A 19,085-nucleotide genomic window follows, 5' to 3' on the forward strand; every position below is an offset into this window, starting at 1 on the left:
AAGACCCAACTTGAAATTATGTTTAACTATGTCTTTCAAATCCACGTCACTTTCAAATCAAAATAAAACTGTCTTTCCAAATCCACGTCACTTGCTCGCATACAATTCGATGCAGGAAGCAACTCGTAACTTACTTGATCATATTCCACGTCATTTACTCGATCATATTAGCTTGTATGCCGATTTCAAAATTTAATACTCTACGGCTACATTGGGCTCCGTGCGCAGCTGGCGGATTTGAAAGGTAAAAACAAGAATGCATTTCAAATCCGATATATCATTATTACATTTAGACGGCAAAAGAAAGGGAAATCGCACTAGCAAGCTTGGCAGATATAGGAAGAACAGTGGCCAGTATCGGCTTTCATGGCTGGGAGTTGGTGGGCAAGCTACGTTTCATGGCTGGGAGATGGTGTAGAGTATCTGCGTTTCGATTGGCTGCTAAGTGGAGAAGGAGATTGGAGAAGGGCTGAGGAAATTAGGTAGTAGATAGAGTAGAACATATTTTGGGTTTGTTGGAGAAGGGTTGAAGAAATTAGCTAGCAGAGTGGAACAGATTTTGGGTTTGTTCGAGAAAGGTTGAAGAAATTAGGCAGTAGAGTAGAATTTTATGTATTAGAATTTGGATTTTAATACTGTGTTTTCTTTTCTTTTTGAGCATGGCCATGCTTATTTGTTTATACTTTGAATTTTGCCTGTGCATTTTAGTTATTTATTTTGTTTTTGTTTTGAAAATGGTTTGTTCCTCTAGATGGGGTTGTTTGCTGTTTATTTGGTTGTTTGCTGCTTATTTGGTTTTGGTTCTGCGTTCTGGTTTGAGAGGTGAACACTGGTTGGTTGGGGGGTTAAGAGGGTTGATTGGGAGAGTGGGGCTGCCAAGAATATAAGATGGGATGACTGATTTCATGGTGAAAATTGAGAAGGTATATATTATTTTATTTGTTATTTAAAATTTTTGCTGGTAATAGGTTATTATCTGAATTTTTAAATCACTATGTATTGAATATTTAAATCACTATCTATTGTATTGCATTGTCTACAGAATATATATGAGTATTTTGTAGAACATTTTATCTTGTTTTTTTAATCTTTGTGGGTTAATTGTCCTGATCCCTTTTCAAGTGCAGAGGAAGGAAGAACTATACTACCAGGAAGGAAGAATTATACCACCAGTTAATAGTGGTGGAAAACACAGATGCTGTGTATTTTCTAGATTGCAGGTGAGCATTAACTTTTGGTTTCTGTCTTATCTAATTAATTTCTAATTAAATTTTAATGAGGAAAGTTAGGTGTACTTAATATGATTAGGGTTTAGATGCATACACACCATGCATGCAAGGGTGGGGAAAATTTTCATAATCTTTCATGGGTTATTCAATGTCTTTGAATTTTATTTTTTGTACTGGTTATAATAGGGTTTCATTATTGAGTATTGTTTGTCAAAGTTCAATATATTGATGCTGAGTAGTGCAGCATAAAACCCTCTGATGCTTAAATCTAAAGAAGAATTTGGGGTTCTAGAATTCTTCTTTTAGAAACTGTTTGTAGAACATTTTATCTTGTTGTTTTTTTCTTTGGATTAACTTGTCCTGTTTCCTCTTCAAGTGCAGAGGAAGGAAGAATTATATGATCAAGAAGGAAGAATTATACCACCACCACATGCTGTGTATTTTTTAGATTGCAGGTGGGCATTAACTTTTGTTCTCTCATATCTAATTAATTTTTAATGAGGGTAGGGTAGGCTTACTTAGCAAGCTTAGGGTTTAGATACAAACACACTATGCATGTAAGGGTTAATAGTTCATTATCTGAATTTTTAAATCACAATGTAGCTCATGGATAGATTACTTTGTAGAGCATTTTATCCTGTTTTTTTTTTTGGGTTAACTTGTGGAGTTTCCTCGTCCAGTGCAGAGTATGGAAATACTATACCATGAAGGGAGAATTAGAGCACGAGTTAATAGTGGTGGAAAACACACATGCTGTGTATTTTTATATTGAAGGTGAGCATTAACTTTTGGTTTCTGTCAATATCTAAATAATTTTTAATGAGGGAAAGATGTAATTATTCAGTTTACTGTTTAGATACATATTGGTGTGGAAAAATTTCGTAGTCTTTGATCTTTTTTGGGTTATTCAATGTCTTTAGATTTTATTTTTTATAATGGTTATCATAGGGTTTTATTCTGGAGTATTGTTTATCAAATTTCAATATATTGATACTCAGTAGTGCCTGCATAAAACCCTCTGGTGCTTAAATCTGAAGAAGAATTTGGGATTTCTAGATTTTTTCTTTTAGGAATTATTAACATATGTTTAATATGTGAGTAAAATTTAATTTCAATTTTATTATAATTATTTTCCTCCCTGCATGTTGCAAATAAATTTTGGTCATTGAATGTTATTTTATGGACAAATTTTATTTTTTGTACTGGCTGTCATAGGGTTTTATTCTTGGGTATTGTTTGTCAAAGTTCAGTATATTGATGTTGAGTAGTGCCATCAGAAGGCCTCTGATGCATAAATTTGAAGAAGAATTTGGGGTTTCTAGAAATTTTCTTTTAGGAACTGTTTGCAAATGTTTAATATGTGGGTAAAATTTTATTTCAATTTTATTATAATTTTCTTCACTGCATGTTGCAAACAGATTTTGGTTATTGGACGTTTTTTCTTTAGGCTAGTGACCCACAGTCCAAGCCATGTTTGGCTTATAAACTGACATAGTATGGGGTGAGATCATTAACCATTCAGTGACCTGTAACAGTCAATTAGTGCTAGGATAAACCTTGTAATGCTGAAACCTAAAGAAAATTTTGGGTTTCCAGAATTTTCTTTTTAGTTACTATTTGTAGAAGTTCAATACTCCAGTTAAATTTTATTCCAGTTCTATTATAATTCTTTTATCTCCTCAATACTCGAGTTAAATTTTATTCCAGTTCTATTATAATTCTTTTATCTCCAACATTTTGCATATAGAATTTGGTCATTGGAGGGTTCCCTATTTAGCTGAGCAACCCACAATCCATGCCATCTTGAACTTATAAAGTAACACACATTTGGGGTGAGATTATTAACCAATCAATGACCCGCAACAATCATATTCATCAATCTCCATTTGTTATTTTTCTTAACCAGCTTGAACAAAGTGGCTTTAGGGATCATGGATAGACTTACTAGTCCGGGAGAATAAGTGCTGGTATGCCATCTAAGATGGTGGCTTTAGGGATCATGGATAGACTTACTAGTCCGGGAGAAAAAGTGCTGGTATGCCATCTAAGATGGATGGAATGAGACCTGCCAGGTCACACTTGCATTAGATGGAAACACACCACCTATGCAAAAGCACATTGAAGCAAGACTTGTAGGAAGACATTTGGATTCAGCAAGACCCCATTATGTAAGCAAACACTTTGAATCAAGACCAATTTAGAAAATTATGGTTTCTCAAATGTGTCCTTACCTATCTAAGTGTAAGCAAGTAGCATGGGATGAACTAACAATAGGTGTGCTAGGGGGTGATCTAACCTAGATAAGGAAAGAAGGTTCAAATACTTGGCCGGGGTTAGCACCTCTGTTTAGTCTTACTCGAAGCAAATCCTAAGTATTTGATTTTTTCTAATGAGCAGTTCACGGTAGGCTCATTCCTTTTATTTTAAAGAACATTAACTCGAATCGGATTCAGCTATCTTTGTCCAAAATCAATACCTACTTTATGGTTTGGAAGAAGAAATATAGTTCCTACATTTTCCTTCATATTAAGTATGCTGCCACCATTTTTGTAGCCAAGGCCCATAAAAATGCCTTTTATATTTTTCAATTTAAGAGAGTACTACCCTCGTCTTTAAGCATTGCATTCCTTTGCATATTGATCTTATATGGAAGGAATCCAACTCCTTGTGTTTCTAGTGTGTTTATTTATGTCAGTGACTGCTAAAATTGGAGAGTAAGAATGGAGTATCTTTTATTGATTGATAATCTTCCTTTAGGGACAGGAACAGTCTAGCCAAAGCAATTAACTTATCTCCCAAACATAAGAAAATATTTGGTAAAATTAAACAACTCCTAAATAACAATCCATTTCTCTCCATTCAACAATATTATAAGATTTACCAGTTCATTTTTAATTATCCAATTCCATTCATATATCTTATACCCATAACAAATTCCATCTATCTATTTTTGCTTAAAGCAATGTGAGGGTTTACCCATAAGGAAGTGTCTGGTTATCCATTAATGAGTTTGCTAAGAATGGGTAACTTAAGGACTTAACCCTCGTGAAAGGTAAAAGGTTAGTGCATGAAAGAGTTTACCAAAAAGAATCCACCTACATAGTCTTTTTACCTCCTCCTATAATATCCAACCATGGCAGATACCTCTTAGTCCATCTCTTGCTAAAGTGGACAAAGAGAATGTAAAAAGGTTTGCACTCTTCGAACATTTTAATTCCACTATTTAAAATTTTGTGACCATAAAGTAACATAGGAGTCTTTAACATATAACATACGTATATAGGTAAGACAAAGGGTCCCTTCAATGTGTTCACAGTTATAATATAGGAGCCTAATGTATATAGGGTGCATTCAGTTAGATTCCGTTAGTCTTTTACCTTTTTTTAATTGTTTTAAAATGTATCCTTAAACTTGCTACGGAATGAGCTAGTAAGGGACCTTAAAGGTGTCAGAAATCAATGAGTAAGGTAGAAATATAATTGATCTAAAATGTATCTTTAAGGCTACTTCATGAATGAACCAGTAAGGGATCTTAAAGGTGTCAAAAGTCGACCAGTAAGGTAGAGCCAGAAATGAGCATGGATTTAGGTGGATGATGCGACCCGTTGTAACTCACCATTTTGAACCTTTTTTCCTTTAGCCTATCTTATGAGGTATGGTGAGTTAGTTTTATGAGCCATCAAACCAAGCTGTTGGGGTTAGTTTTCTACTTTTTGTCCCTTTTGTTGGGGTTCTCCCTTCAACTAAGAGAAATAAGTGTAGAAAGTAAAATGTCAATGAAAATGATCAACCCATGAAGCTATGATCAAGAGGGGTATTTTGGATGGGGAGGAAAGGGCGCAAGAGCATCAGGCACATTCAGATGAACCTGGCATTCTTGTTAGTTGGATGCCAATGGTGAGAAGATTTTTATTGAGATGATCACCTACCATGCACCCAATAATTAGGAATGGTGGGTTGACACATCGCTATTAACCCATAACAGACCCAATTCCCTTCTTAAAAATATAGATTTCGGTACTAGATATGTGCAATTCTTATTAAAAAATCAGATTGCCTGAAAATGTTTACCCATCGCCCTAGTCTTGGTTCCTTTTCTAGTTTTGTAGCAAATAAACAGCCCTCTCATCTTTTGCATATTCAGCTAATAATTTTTTCTGCATCCCAGTTCTACCTTAGATATGGCACATAGCTCAGATAACATAGCTAAGAAATCAGCTGAAGCATTATTTATGCACTTATATTGAATTTCAAAGTAAAAACCTTGTAGTTGACTTTCCAACTTCACCAAAATTCCACTAGGAAAATGAATACTCCAAAGTTTCATGCTCCATTTGGATTTTGAGGTGTTGTCCCAATAAATATGGCTTGAATTTTACTATAACATTCATAAGGGTCAACATTTCCTTATCATAGATGCATAACAACTGCTCCTTGTCAGTCAATTTCTACTTTGAAAAGCTATAGGCTGCTGATTTGCATGACCATAGTGTTCATGTCAGTGCTCAAAGCATCATATTTCACTTAAAAAGTCTGAGAAATTTGGAAGTGCAAATACAGGGCTGGGCCTTTTTCATGCGTCAGTAGCCCCCCTCTACAGTCCCCATCCATTTAAATTGATTCTTATTGGTAAGATCAGTGAGGTTTGTCATGATGCTTCCAAAGCCCTTGACAGAACTTCCTATATAAATTGCATATTCTATCAAGTTCTCTCAACTGAGCCACATTCTTGGGAGTTGGCCACTCAAGAAACAAAGAGTGAAATCCAAAAAATAAAGAGTGAAACAGAGCCAGCACTGGATGATTGAGAAAATTGTCAGGTCTCAGCTTCTTTGATCACCATTTGATAGGAAGCAAAACTAAACGATTTTCATTCTAAATATTTATATTTTGTGTTCTTTGCCACAATAATGCTGGGATAAATGGAAATACACTGAGAATAAATTTAGAAAAAAATAAGTTAGCACTTAGCAATGAAGTTATATAGTTTCACCTTGTGTACAAGTATTTAGCAGATGCCCGCTTGAGTGTTACAGTTTGCATAGATAAGAAGGGACCCCTTCTGCAGCCTCCATCCATTTGAATCCATCCTTTATTGGTAAGGTTGGTTAGGTGTGCCATGATGCTTCCAAACTTGACAAGACTCCTACATAAATCACATATTCCGTTAATTTCTCTCAACCGAGTGACATTCCTGGCAGTTGGCTAGTCAAGGATTAAGGAGTGAAATTTAAGAAATAAAGAGTGAAACAAAGCCAGCCCTGGATGATTGAAAAAATTGTTAGGCTTCAGGTTCATTGGTCACAATTTTATAGGAAGCAAAACTAACTGTTTTTCATTTTAAGTATCTTGTGTCCTTTGCCACAATAATGTTGTGTTAAGTGGAAATATACTGAGAAAATCAATTGTAGACAAACTTAAGTTACTAATGAAGTCATTCAGTTTTGTTTTCTGTTACATGTATTTGATAGATGCCTGAATGAGTGTTATAGTTTGCATAGATAAGAAGGGAGACCTTCTGCAGTCTCCGTCTATTTGAATTGATCCTTATTGGTAAGATTGGTTAGGTGTGCCCATGATGCTTCCAAAACCGACAGACTCCCTATATAAATTGCATATTCTGTTAAGTTCTCTCAACCTAGTTACATTCCTGGGAGTTGGCTAGTCAAGGATTAAGGAGTGAAATTTAAGAAATAAAGAGTGAAACAAAGCCAGCCCTGGATGATTGAAAAACTTGTTAGGCTTCAGATTCATTGGTCACGATTTTATAGGAAGCAAAACTAACAGGTTTTTCATTTTAAGTATCTTGTGTCCTTTGCCACAATAATGTTGTGTTAAGTGGAAACATACTGAGAAAATCAATTGTAGACAAACCTAAGTTACTAATGAAGACATTCAGTTTCATTTTCTGTTACAAGTAATTTATAGATGACTGCTTGAGTGTTATAGTTTGCATAGACAAGAAGGGTGGCCCCTTTGCAGCCTACATACTTTTAAATCTATTCTTATTGGTAAGATCAGTGAGGTGGGCCATGATGCTTCTAAAACCCTTGACAAACTTCTATATAGATTGCATATTCTATTAAGTTCTCTCAACTGAGTCACATTCTTTGAAATAAAGAGTGAATCAGAGCAAGCCCTGGAAGATTGAGAAAATTGTCAAGCTTCAGATTCCTTGATCACAATTTGATATGAAGCATAACTAGCTATTTTTCACAAGTATGGTGTGTCCGCTGCCACAATAATGTTGGGATAAATGGAAAGATACTGAGAGAATCAATTGTAGACGAACTTAAGTTACTAATGAAGTCATTCAGTTTCACTTTCTGTTACAAGTATTTGATAGATGCCTGCTTGAGTGTTGCAGTTTTCATAGATAAGAAGGTAGCCCCTTTGAAGGGTCCACCTATTTAAGTTGATCCTTGTTGGTAAAATCAGTGAGGTGTGCCATGATGCTTCCAAAACCCTTGACAAAATCAGTGACCATTTTGGCATCCACAAAAATGAAATTTTAAAGGCAGGACAATTATTCCAATTAAATGGACATTGGTTAAAACTTAAACCACATTAACACAAGATGTCAAGTAAATTCAGAACTTTGAAGCCAAAACACAATCACTGAAAATGAAGACCTAACTTGCCACTTTCTATTACTTAAATAATTTCGCCTTACATAAACTAGATCTGGAGAAGAAATCTGTAACTGTGAACCTTGATGAAAAAACTGAGAGCTGTGAACTAGACAGAGATAGAATTAAGTAACATAACATCATAGCCCCTCTTTCTTCTTCACATACTAGCCTTAACGAAATAAACCAGATTTGGAGAAGAAATCTGTAACTGTGAACCTCAATGAACTGTAATTCAAATTTTAGTGCTAAAACCTAGTAGATGAGACTGAGAGCTGTGAACTAGATCTGGAGAAGGAATCTGTAACTGTGAACCTCACTAAATTGTAATTCAAATTTAAATTGCATATTCTGTAAAGTTCTCTCAACTGAGTCACATTCTTGGTAAGGTTGGTTAGGTGTGCCATGATGCTTCCAAACTTGACAAGACTCCCTACATAAATCACATATTCTGTTAATTTCTCTCAACCGAGTCACATTCCTGGGAGTTGGCTAGTCAAGGATTAAGGAGTGAAATTTAAGAAATAAAGAGTGAAACAAAGCCAGCGCTGGATGATTGAAAAAATTGTTAGGCTTCAGGTTCATTGGTCACAATTTTATAGGAAGCAAAACTAACTGTTTTTCATTTTAAGTATCTTGTGTCCTTTGCCACAATAATGTTGTGTTAAGTGGAAATATACCGAGAAAATCAATTGTAGACAAACTTAAGTTACTAATGAAGTCATTGAGTTTTGTTTTCTGTTACATGTATTTGATAGATGCCTGAATGAGTGTTATAGTTTGCATAGATAAGAAGGGAGACCTTCTGCAGCCTCCATCTACTTGAATTGATCCTTATTGGTAAGATTGGTTAGGTGTGCCCATGATGCTTCCAAAAGCGACAGACTCCCTATATAAATTGCATATTCTGTTAAGTTCTCTCAACCTAGTCACATTCCTGGGAGTTGGCTAGTCAAGGATTAAGGAGTGAAATTTAAGAAATAAAGAGTGAAACAAAGCCAGCCCTGGATGATTGAAAAACTTGTTAGGCTTCAGATTCATTGGTCACAATTTTATAGGAAGCAAAACTAACTAGTTTTTCATTTTAAGTATCTTGTGTCCTTTGCCACAATAATGTTGTGTTAAGTGGAAACATACTGAGAAAATCAATTGTAGACAAACCTAAGTTACTAATGAAGACATTCAGTTTCATTTTCTGTTACAAGTATTTGATAGATGACTGCTTGAGTGTTATAGTTTGCATAGACAAGAAGGTAGCCCCTTTGCAGCCTGCATACGTTTAAATCTATCCTTATTGGTAAGATCAGTGAGGTGGGCCATGATGCTTCTAAAACGCTTGACTAACTTCTATATAGACTGCATATTCTATTAAGTTCTCTCAACTGAGTCACATTCTTTGAAATAAAGAGTGAATCAGAGCAAGCCCTGGACGATTGAGAAAATTGTCAAGCTTCAGATTCCTTGATCACAATTTGATAGGAAGCATAACTAGCTATTTTTCACAAGTATGGTGTGTCCGCTGCCACAATAATGTTGGGATAAATGGAAAGATACTGAGAGAATCAATTGTAGACTAACTTAAGTTACTAATGAAGTCATTCAGTTTCACTTTCTGTTACAAGTATTTGATAGATGCCTGCTTGAGTGTTGCAGTTTGCATAGATAAGAAGGTAGCCCCTTTGAAGGGTCCACCTATTTAAGTTGTGATCCTTGTTGGTAAAATCAGTGAGGTGTGCCATGATGCTTCCAAAACCCTTGACCAAAACCCTTGACAAAATCAGTGACCATTTTGGCATCCACAAAAATGAAATTTTGAAGGCAGGACAATTATTCCAATTAAATGGACATTGGTTAAAACTTAAACCACATTAACACAAGATGTCAAGTAAATTCAGAACTTTGAAGCCAAAACACAATCACTGAAAATGAAGACCTAACTTGCCACTTTCTATTACTTAAATAATTTCGCCTTACATAAACTAGATCTGGAGAAGAAATCTGTAACTGTGAACCTCGATGAACTGTAATTCAAATTTGAGTACTAAAACCTTGATGAAAAAACTGAGAGCTGTGAACTAGACAGAGATAGAATTAAGTAACATAACATCATAGCCCCTCTTTCTTCTTGGACACATACTAGCCTTAACGAAATAAACCAGATTTGGAGAAGAAATCTATAACTGTGAACCTCAATGAACTGTAATTCAAATTTGAGTGCTAAAACCTAGTAGATGAAACTGAGAGCTGTGAACTAGATCTGGAGAAGAAATCTGTAACTGTGAACCTCACTAAACTGTAATTCAAATTTGAGTGCTAAAACCTAGATGAAACTGAGAGCTATGAACTAGACAGAGATAGAATTAAGTAACACACATGATATGTACTATGTCTTCGACATATATAGTCCCTCTTTCTTCTTGGCCACATACTAACCTTAACGGTAAAGAAAGGTCATCAACTCCTGCATTCATAAAAAGTAGCAAGGGCAGGGGTACTCCACCGACCGGATTGGAGTTCTTATACATGTGAACAGGTTTGTCTCCATCTGGATTAAAGACCCGCGTCAAATCAACAGTCTCATCTCCGTGGGTGTAGCCAAAAAGCTCAATGCTATATAAATTGCATATTCTGTAAAGTTCTCTCAACTGAGTCACATTCTTGGAAGTTGGCCAGTCAAGGAAGGAGTGAAATTCAAGAAATAAGGAGTGAAACAGAGCCCCCTCTGGATGGTTGAGAAAATTGTCAGGCTTCAGGTTCCTTAATCATAATTTGATAGGAAGCAAAGCTAATGGTTTTCTTTTCTAAGTATCCTGCGTCTCTTCCCACAATAATGTTGGGATAAATGGAAATATTTTGGGAGAATCAATTTTAGACGAACTTAAGTTACTAATGAAGTCATTCGTTTTCACCTTTTGTTACAAGTATTTGAAAGATGCTTGCTTGAGTGTTACAGTTTGCATTGATAAAACGGTAGTCCCTTTGCAGCGGCCATCCATTAATTGAGATCCTTATTGGTCAGTGAGGTGTGCTATGATGCTTCCAAAACCCTTGACAGTATAAATTGCATATTCTATTAAGTTCTCTCAAGTGAGTCACATTCTTGGGAGTTGGCCAGTCAAGTAAGGAGTAAAATTCAGGAAATAAGGAGTGAAACCGAACCAGCCCTGGATGACAGAAAATTGTCAGGCTTCAGGGACCTTCATCACAATTTAATAGGAAGCAAAACTAACAGTTTTTCATTCTAAATATCTTGTGTCCTTTGTCACAATGATGTTGGGATAAGTGGAAATCCACACAGAGAATCAATTGTAGATAAACTTGAGTTACTAATGAAGTCATTTAGCTTCACCTTCTGTTAATGCCTGCTTGAGTGTTAGAGTTTGCCGTGTAGAATGGGCCTTTTTTTCGTCATAGTAATTCCTTTGATTATTCAGATCTTCAGTCTGATGCTCTCCAAACAGAGCTATCACACAAGGGGGGATTTTACTAGGCACTATATGGTGCATGTCCAGTAATTCTTTTACTGCTCTTTCTCTGTCATCTTTCCAGGGACCCAAAAATATATTTCTACTGTTCTTCATGGTAAATAGCACATCTCCTCTGATGCATATTCACTTTATTCATCCTGTATAGTTCAACAACGAGTATATCTTTGAATGTGGTTGGTAATACCAATTGCACATGTCTTCTGATGCATATTCACCGTATTCATCCTTTATAAATGAACAATGAGTATAAGCAAATTCATCCTTTATCTTTGAATGTGTTTGCTTTTCATATAAGCAAATTCATCAACTCCTTTATACTTTGATAGCGTGTGGGATGGTCACGGAGGAAAGAAATTGAGACCCATCATCACAGTTGTTGAAACCCGTCATGGCCAGTATCGGTTAGTTTAGAAAAAGTATTGGATCCTGATCAAATAAAAATAGGTCAATTGTTGCACCATATGTAAAGAGTTACTTCACTGAGTGATTTCTGTGAGAGTGATGAAACGGAACCAGCCCTGGATGACAGAAAATTGTCAGGCTTCAGGTTCTTTTATCACAATTGGATAGGAAGCAAAACTAACAGTTTTTCATTCTAAATATCCTGTCCTTTGCCACAACGATGATGGGATAAATGGAAAAACACAGAATCAATTGTAAAGAAACGTTAGCTACTAATGAAGTCATTCCACTTCACCTTCTGTTAAAAGTATTTGACAGATGCCTGCTTGAGTGTTACAGTTTGCCATGTAAAATGAACTCTCTTTTTTGTCATAGTAATTCCTTGGATTCTTCCGATCTTCAGTCTGATGCTCTCCAAACTGAGCTGCTCTCCAAACTGAGCTGTCACACTACTGGTAGGCAAATGGGCTTTTTACTAGGCACTATATGATATATGTATATGATATATGTCCATGTCAAGTAATTCTTTTACTGCCCTTTCTCTGTCATCTATAACTTAAAGATACATGTAAGGCGAACATTCTACTGTTCCAGGGATCTACGGTTCTTCATGGTAAAAATTGCACGTCTTCTGACGCATATTCACTATATTCATCCTATATAAATCAACAATGAGTATATCTTTGAATGTGGTTGCTTTTCATGTAAGCAAATTCATCATGCATAAAGCAACTCCTCTGGACATGGATAGCTTGTGGGATGGTCATGGAGGAAAGCGATTGAAACACATCACAGATGTTGAAACCCTTCATGACCGGTATCAGTTGGTATAGAAACAGTATTGGACCCTGATCAAATAAAAGCAGGTCAATTGTTGTACCAGATGTACATCGCTATTCAATTGTTGTCAAGTTGAATGGATGTACATCGCTATTCAATTGTTGTCAAGTTGAATGGATGTACATCGCTATTAATTAAAAAGAGACCGATTTCAGTATGTCTTGCGATGTGGGGCCTCGATCACTGTCCCATCAGTTTATTCGAAGAGTTACTTCCCTGAGTGACTTCTGTGAGAGCGATGACCTCTCATCGGAGAGTCTGGAATACCTTTTTGATAGTTCATGTTTTTAAAACCAATTCATTATGCCTATCCAGATCGATATGTATACCCAGTCGGAGAGTCTGGAATACACTTTTGATAGTTTATGTTTTTAAAACCAATTCAGTATGCCTATCCAGATCGATATATATACCCAGTATCTCTTCGCGTGGATTCTGTTGTTTACCTTGATTTTGAATTAGTGAATCTTTATCCAGATACAGAGGTGTGTAAACCGCTTAAATGGCCATTTTATTGCATTTTATATCCACATTAACCCCCGAATAGGGTTTTAGGCGGTGGCTTCCTCCATTGATGTCGACGGGATTCTTTTCGGTCTTCATTCAGCCAATTGGATTTTCCCGTAGACAGGAATTCTGGTCATGATTTCTTAAGATAGTAATATCATTAGGCAAGGATTTTCATTTGATAGCACTTTCAATACCTCGATACAAAATAAAATGATAATAACATTTACATTTACAGGTCTTTCTTGAAACTTGAAATGCTTTAAGAATGAAGAGATGGGATGGGTTGCTTAGGTTTTCTATTTAGTTTACCTTAGGGTACCCTAGATATTGTTTTTGTAATTTATGACTATTTACTTCATACCTGAAATTTACAATGAATTAATTTTTATTATATATAATAGTTATTTGACTGGGAATGGTAGTTAATTTTTTTTTTGTTTTTATTATTATTTTTAGTAAATTTGTAATCAAAAATTTGTTTTCCCATCTTCTTATGAAACAGGTGTTAAACAATTGGATGGGGTGAGGGCTTTTGACCAAAGTCATAGAAGATGATGGAATTGTCATCCCAATTTCATGTGAGATTATTATAATATTTATAATAGATTAATTTTTATTATTTATAATATTTATTTATTTTGAAATAGATGTTGAAAAATATTTAACTAATTGTTTTTTTAAGTGTGTTAAACTGATGCAGACTGTTGTGACAGAAAGCAATACATGAGAAGGTAGATTAAATTTTCTCCCAATTTTGTGAGATTTTTTTTTCCTGCAATTTTAATGAAGTGAAAAACTATTTTTTTATTGTTTTTGTTATTTATTATTTTAAAATAGAAATATTATTAAAACTTTAATTTTCTGATGGTATGAAACAGAGATCAATACAAGAAGAGCCTGTACAGCAGCAAGATGGGAAGTGCTTCACAAAGGCTCAAACTCTCTCAATAATCACATATTAGGTGTAATTGTAAATTGTATTATGATTTTTGATGTACTCTCACAAACTATACTTTAATATATAATCAGATTTTTTTTTTTGAGAGGGGCTAGACCCTTCTCACAACCTTCAAAGATAGCATGGCCAAAGCTATCTTGGAGGAGTCTCTTTCTGGAGTTTTGTTTTGTTTGTTTTTGTTTTTGTTTTTTTTTTTCAATTTTTTTTTTTGTTTTATTTATAATTATAACTTTTTTTTTCTTTGTAATAAAATATGTTTTTGATTTTATAATTTATTCCAGTGATATAATGATGTTTTGTTTATAATTATTTAATTAATTAATATTACTAAAATGAAAAAAAAATAGAACTTCATATTTTAAATTTTATTGAGCATATTCACATTTTTTTTCACATTCACATTGCTTTTGCATGGCACTTACATATAATAACCTTAAATGATTTAATAAAAACTGAACTCATAAAATTATATTATTTCTAATTTTGTTTCACTTTTACAATTCTTTCACTTTCACTTGATACCTCTATATAAGAAAACATATAATTTAGTAGAAATGAACTCAAAATTATATTGCACAATTCTTTCACTTGATATCCTTATATGACAACCATAAATGATTTAGTAAAATTGAACTCCTAAAATTACATTCTCACATTCACAGTTCTTTCAGAAAAATAAACTACATTTAAAAATGTTGATTCAAGATAAACGGCTATATTTAAAATTTTGTTATCTAATAAAAAATAATATTTAAAATTTATACTAAATAAGCCACTAAATTTTTATATTTATTTTTGTTGTGTTGTGTTGTGTTGTGTTGTGTTATGTGTTGTGTTGTGTTGTATTGTGTTATGTGTTGTGTTGTGTTGTGTTTGTGTATATATGATTATACACACATGACATTGCTTAATATGATGTATTTTGTATTTTAAAGTTATGAAGATTTAATAAATACTAGTTTTAAAAGTATTTGTACAATTGTATTATCTTGTGTTATCTGGTATGCATAAATTTGCATTTTTAATAAGCACATATATGGTTTTCAACTTTACATTTTAAAATTGTACATTGAAATTTATGTGATCTCATATAGTTACAAATAATTAATTATTCATAAATTTGTATTTTTATAAACACATATATGGTTTTCAACTTTACATTTTAAAATTGTACATTCAAATTTGTGTGATCCTAGTTACAAATACTTAATTCTTCATAAATGTGTATGATTTAGTAAAATTGAACTCATAAAATTACGTTCTCACATTTTTCACATTTCCAATTCTTTCATAAAAATAAACTACATTTAAAAATTCTGATTCAAGATCAACTTCCATATTTAAATTTTGTTATCTAATAAAAAATAATATTTAAAATTTATACAAATAAGAGACTAAATTTTTATATTTGTGTTGTGTTGTGTTGTGTTGTGTTGTGTTGTGTTGTATTGTATTGTATTGTATTGTATTGTATTGTATTGTATTGTCATGTGATGTGTTGTGTTATGCATTGTTTGTCTATATTTGATTATACACACTACATTGTGCTTAATATGATGTATTTTGTATTTTAAAGTTATGAATATTTAATAAATATTAGTTCCAAAAATATTTGTACAATTGTATTATCTTGTGTTATCTCATATGCATAAATTTGTATTTTTTATGAACACATGTATGGTTTTCAACTTTACATCTTAAAATTGTACATTGAAATTTGTGTGATCTCATATAGTTACAAATAATTAATTCTTAGTAAATTTGTATTTTTATAAACAACATATATAGTTTTCAACTTCACATTTTAAAATGTACATTTAAATTTGTTTAAAAATTCTGATTCAAGATCAACTTCCATATTAAAATTTTGTTATCTAATAAAAAATAATATTTAAAATTTATACAAATAAGAGACTAAATTTTTATTAAAATGTACATTTAAATTTGTTTAAAAATTCTGATTCAAGATCAACTTCCATATTAAAATTTTGTTATCTAATAAAAATTAATGTTTAAAATTTATACAAATAAGAGACTAAATTTTTATATTATTTATGATGTGATGTGATGTGATGTGTTGTGTTGTGTTCTGTTCTGTTCTGTTATGTGTTTGTGTATATATGATTATACACACATGACATTGTGCTTAATATGTTGTATTCTGTATTTTAAAGTTATGAATAGCTAATAAATATTAGTTTCAAAATATTTGTACAATTGTATTATCTTGTGTTATCTCATATGCATAAATTTGTATTTTTTATAAACACATGTATGGGTTTCAACTTTACATTTTAAAATTGTACATTGAAATTTGCGTGATCTCATATAGTTACAAATAATTAATTCTTTATAAATTTGTATTTTTATAAACACATATATAGTTTTCAACTTTACATTTTCAAATTGTACATTTAAATTTGAGTGATCTCATTTTAATAATAGTAATGATATTTGATTTTCTATTTGTTTAAAATATAAAACTAGTTTTATTTTAAATTTGTGATTTAAAAACTAAAGATTTCAACTCACCTTTTGTATTCAAAACTTTGATTCATTACATCTCATTGCAAAACTTTGATACATCACATCTCATTGTTTTTATATTCATATAATATTATATATATCCACAAACCACACTTTACAAAATAATGTTGATTTATAAAAAATATAATTAAAAATTTAAAAATTAAAGAAACTTAATACCACTTTAAATTTACAGATTTATTTAAAAATTAACAAGGTTTCAAAATTTATATATGTTTGTGATGTATTGTATGTTTGTGTGTATATGACAAAAAGCATACAAGGTTTTTTTTTTTTTTTCTTTCTTTCTTTCTCTTTAATCCAATAAACTATCTTTTTTTTTTTTCTTTCTCTTTAATCCAATAAACTACACTTAAAATTCAAGATTAACTTCCATATTTAAAATTTTGTTATCTAATAAAAAAATAATATTTAAAATTTATACAAATAAGAGACTAAATTTTTATATTTATTTATGTTGTGTGATGTGATATGCTTTATTGTATTGTAATGTGTCATGTGATGTGCTGTGTTGTGTTATGTGTTGTTTGTGTATATATGATTATACACACATGGCATTGTGCTTAATATGATGTATTTTGTATTTTAAAGTTATGAAGATTTAATAAATATTAGTTTCAAAAATATTTATACAATTGTATTATCTTGTGTTATCTCATATGCATAAATTTATACAAATAAGAGACTAAATTTTTATATTTATTTATGTTGTGTTGTATTATGTGATGTGATGTGTTGTATTGTATTGTAATGTGATGTGTTGTGTTTTGTTATGTGTTGTTTGTGTATATATGATTATACACACATGACATTGTGCTTAATATGTTGTATTATGTATTTTAAAGTTATGAATATTTAATAAATATTAGTTCCAAAAATATTTGAACAATTGTATTATCTTACGTTATCTCATATGCATAAATTTGTATTTTTTATAAACACATTATCTTGTGTTATCTCATATGCATAAATTTGTATTTTTTATAAACACATGTATGGGTTTCAACTTTACATTTTAAAGTTGTACATTGAAATTTGTGTGATCTCATATAGTTACAAATAATTAATTCTTTATAAATTTGTATTTTTATAAACGCATATATAGTTTTCAACTTTACATTTTCAAATTGTACATTTAAATTTGTGTGATTTAGTTAAATTGAACTCATAAAATTACATTCTCACATTTTTTTCATATTCACAATTCTTTCAAATACTTAATTCTTCATAAATTGTATGATTTAGTAAATTGAACTCATAAAATTACATTCTCACATTTTTTCACATTCACAATTCTTTCATAAAAATAAACTACATTTAAAAATTCTGATTTAAAATAAACTTACATATTTAAAATCTTGTTATCTAATAAAAAATAATATTTAAAATTTATACAACTAAGAGACTAAATTTGTATATTTATTTATATTGTGTTGTATTGTAATTGCGTTGTGTTGTGTTATGTGTTGTTTGTGTATTAATATGATGTATTTTGTATTTTAAAGTTACGAAGATTTAATAACTACTAGTTTCAAAAATATTTGTACAATTGTATTATCTTGTGTTATCTCATGTGCATAAATTTGTATTTTTTATAAACATATCATATATGCTTTTCAACTTTACATTTTAAAATTGTACATTGAAATTTGTGTGATCTCATATAGTTACAAATGATTAATTCTTCATAAATTTGTATTTTTATAAACTCATATATAATTTTCAACTTTACATTTTAAAATTGTACATTTGAATTTGTGTGATCTAGTATAGTTCATAAATTATTTGTATTTTTATGAACACGTAGTTTTTAACTTTATAAATCTCCTAGTATTTTTTATAGCAATAATTGAAATATAAATTTTTTTAATATGTATATATCATCACACTATTGCCAAAATGTGGGAGGTGGGAAGTGAGTGTCTTTGAGCATTTTTTTTAGTGTTTTAATTTTATTTATTTTAATTTTCCAAATAATATTTTAATAATAAAAGTTGGATGTATGTAAGTGACATAGTAATGATATTTGATTCAACTCACATTTTGTATTCAAAACTTTGATTCATTACATCTCATTGCAAAACTTTGATTCATCACATCTCATTGTTTTTATATTCATATGATATTATATATATCCACAAACCACACTTTACAAAATAATGTTGATTTATAAAAAATATAATTAAAAATTTTAAAATTAAAGAAACTTAATACCACTTTAAATTTACAGATTTATTTAAAAATTAACAAGGCTTCAAAATTTATATATTTATTTATGTTGTGTTGTGATGTATTATATGTTTGTGTGTATATGACAAAAAGCATACAAGGGTTTTTTTTTTTCGTTCCCAATAAACTACATTTAAAATTCAAGATTAACTTCCATATTTAAAATTTTGTTATCTAACAAAAAAATAATATTTAAAATTTATACAAATAAGAGACTAAATTTTTATATTTATTTATGTTGTGTTGTATCATG

General features: G+C 31.5%; 1 protein-coding gene across 4 annotated transcripts; it reads left to right on the forward strand.

The window, feature by feature from the left end:
- The first annotated feature begins 205 nt into the window (after positions 1 to 205).
- On the forward strand, positions 206 to 14,138 carry LOC149186909 (uncharacterized). Of its 4 annotated transcripts, none has more exons than XR_016256166.1 (7): positions 206 to 923; positions 1,128 to 1,220; positions 1,611 to 1,684; positions 1,915 to 2,003; positions 13,601 to 13,676; positions 13,781 to 13,829; positions 13,977 to 14,138. XR_016256166.1 is itself a non-coding variant. In XM_089412702.1 (5 exons), the coding sequence occupies exons 1-5, from the start codon at positions 894 to 896 to the stop codon at positions 14,114 to 14,116; spliced, it is 426 nt and encodes a 141-aa protein (XP_089268828.1). In that variant the 5' UTR covers positions 206 to 893; the 3' UTR covers positions 14,117 to 14,138. The 4 variants fall into 4 exon arrangements, 2 of the variants coding, with proteins under 2 accessions (XP_089268828.1, XP_089268829.1); XR_016256167.1 differs by having other exon boundaries at positions 13,799 to 13,829; XM_089412702.1 differs by lacking the exons at positions 13,601 to 13,676; positions 13,781 to 13,829.
- Positions 14,139 to 19,085: the final 4,947 nt, after the last annotated feature.

Source organism: Pinus tabuliformis, chromosome 3_1 (genome assembly GCF_031772625.1).
Source record: "Pinus tabuliformis cultivar Carrire ecotype Pingquan chromosome 3_1, CPIR1, whole genome shotgun sequence".
NCBI classification, from domain to species: domain Eukaryota; kingdom Viridiplantae; phylum Streptophyta; class Pinopsida; order Pinales; family Pinaceae; genus Pinus; species Pinus tabuliformis.

Excerpts from the sequence above, each read along its gene's own strand:
- LOC149186909 (XM_089412702.1), top strand. The coding sequence starts at position 894 with ATGACTGATTTCATGGTGAAAATTGAGAAG. Across the intron at positions 924-1,127 it reads TCATGGTGAAAATTGAGAAG|AGGAAGGAAGAACTATACTA; the intron begins GTATATATTATT and ends TTTCAAGTGCAG. Across the intron at positions 1,221-1,610 it reads GTGTATTTTCTAGATTGCAG|AGGAAGGAAGAATTATATGA; the intron begins GTGAGCATTAAC and ends CTTCAAGTGCAG.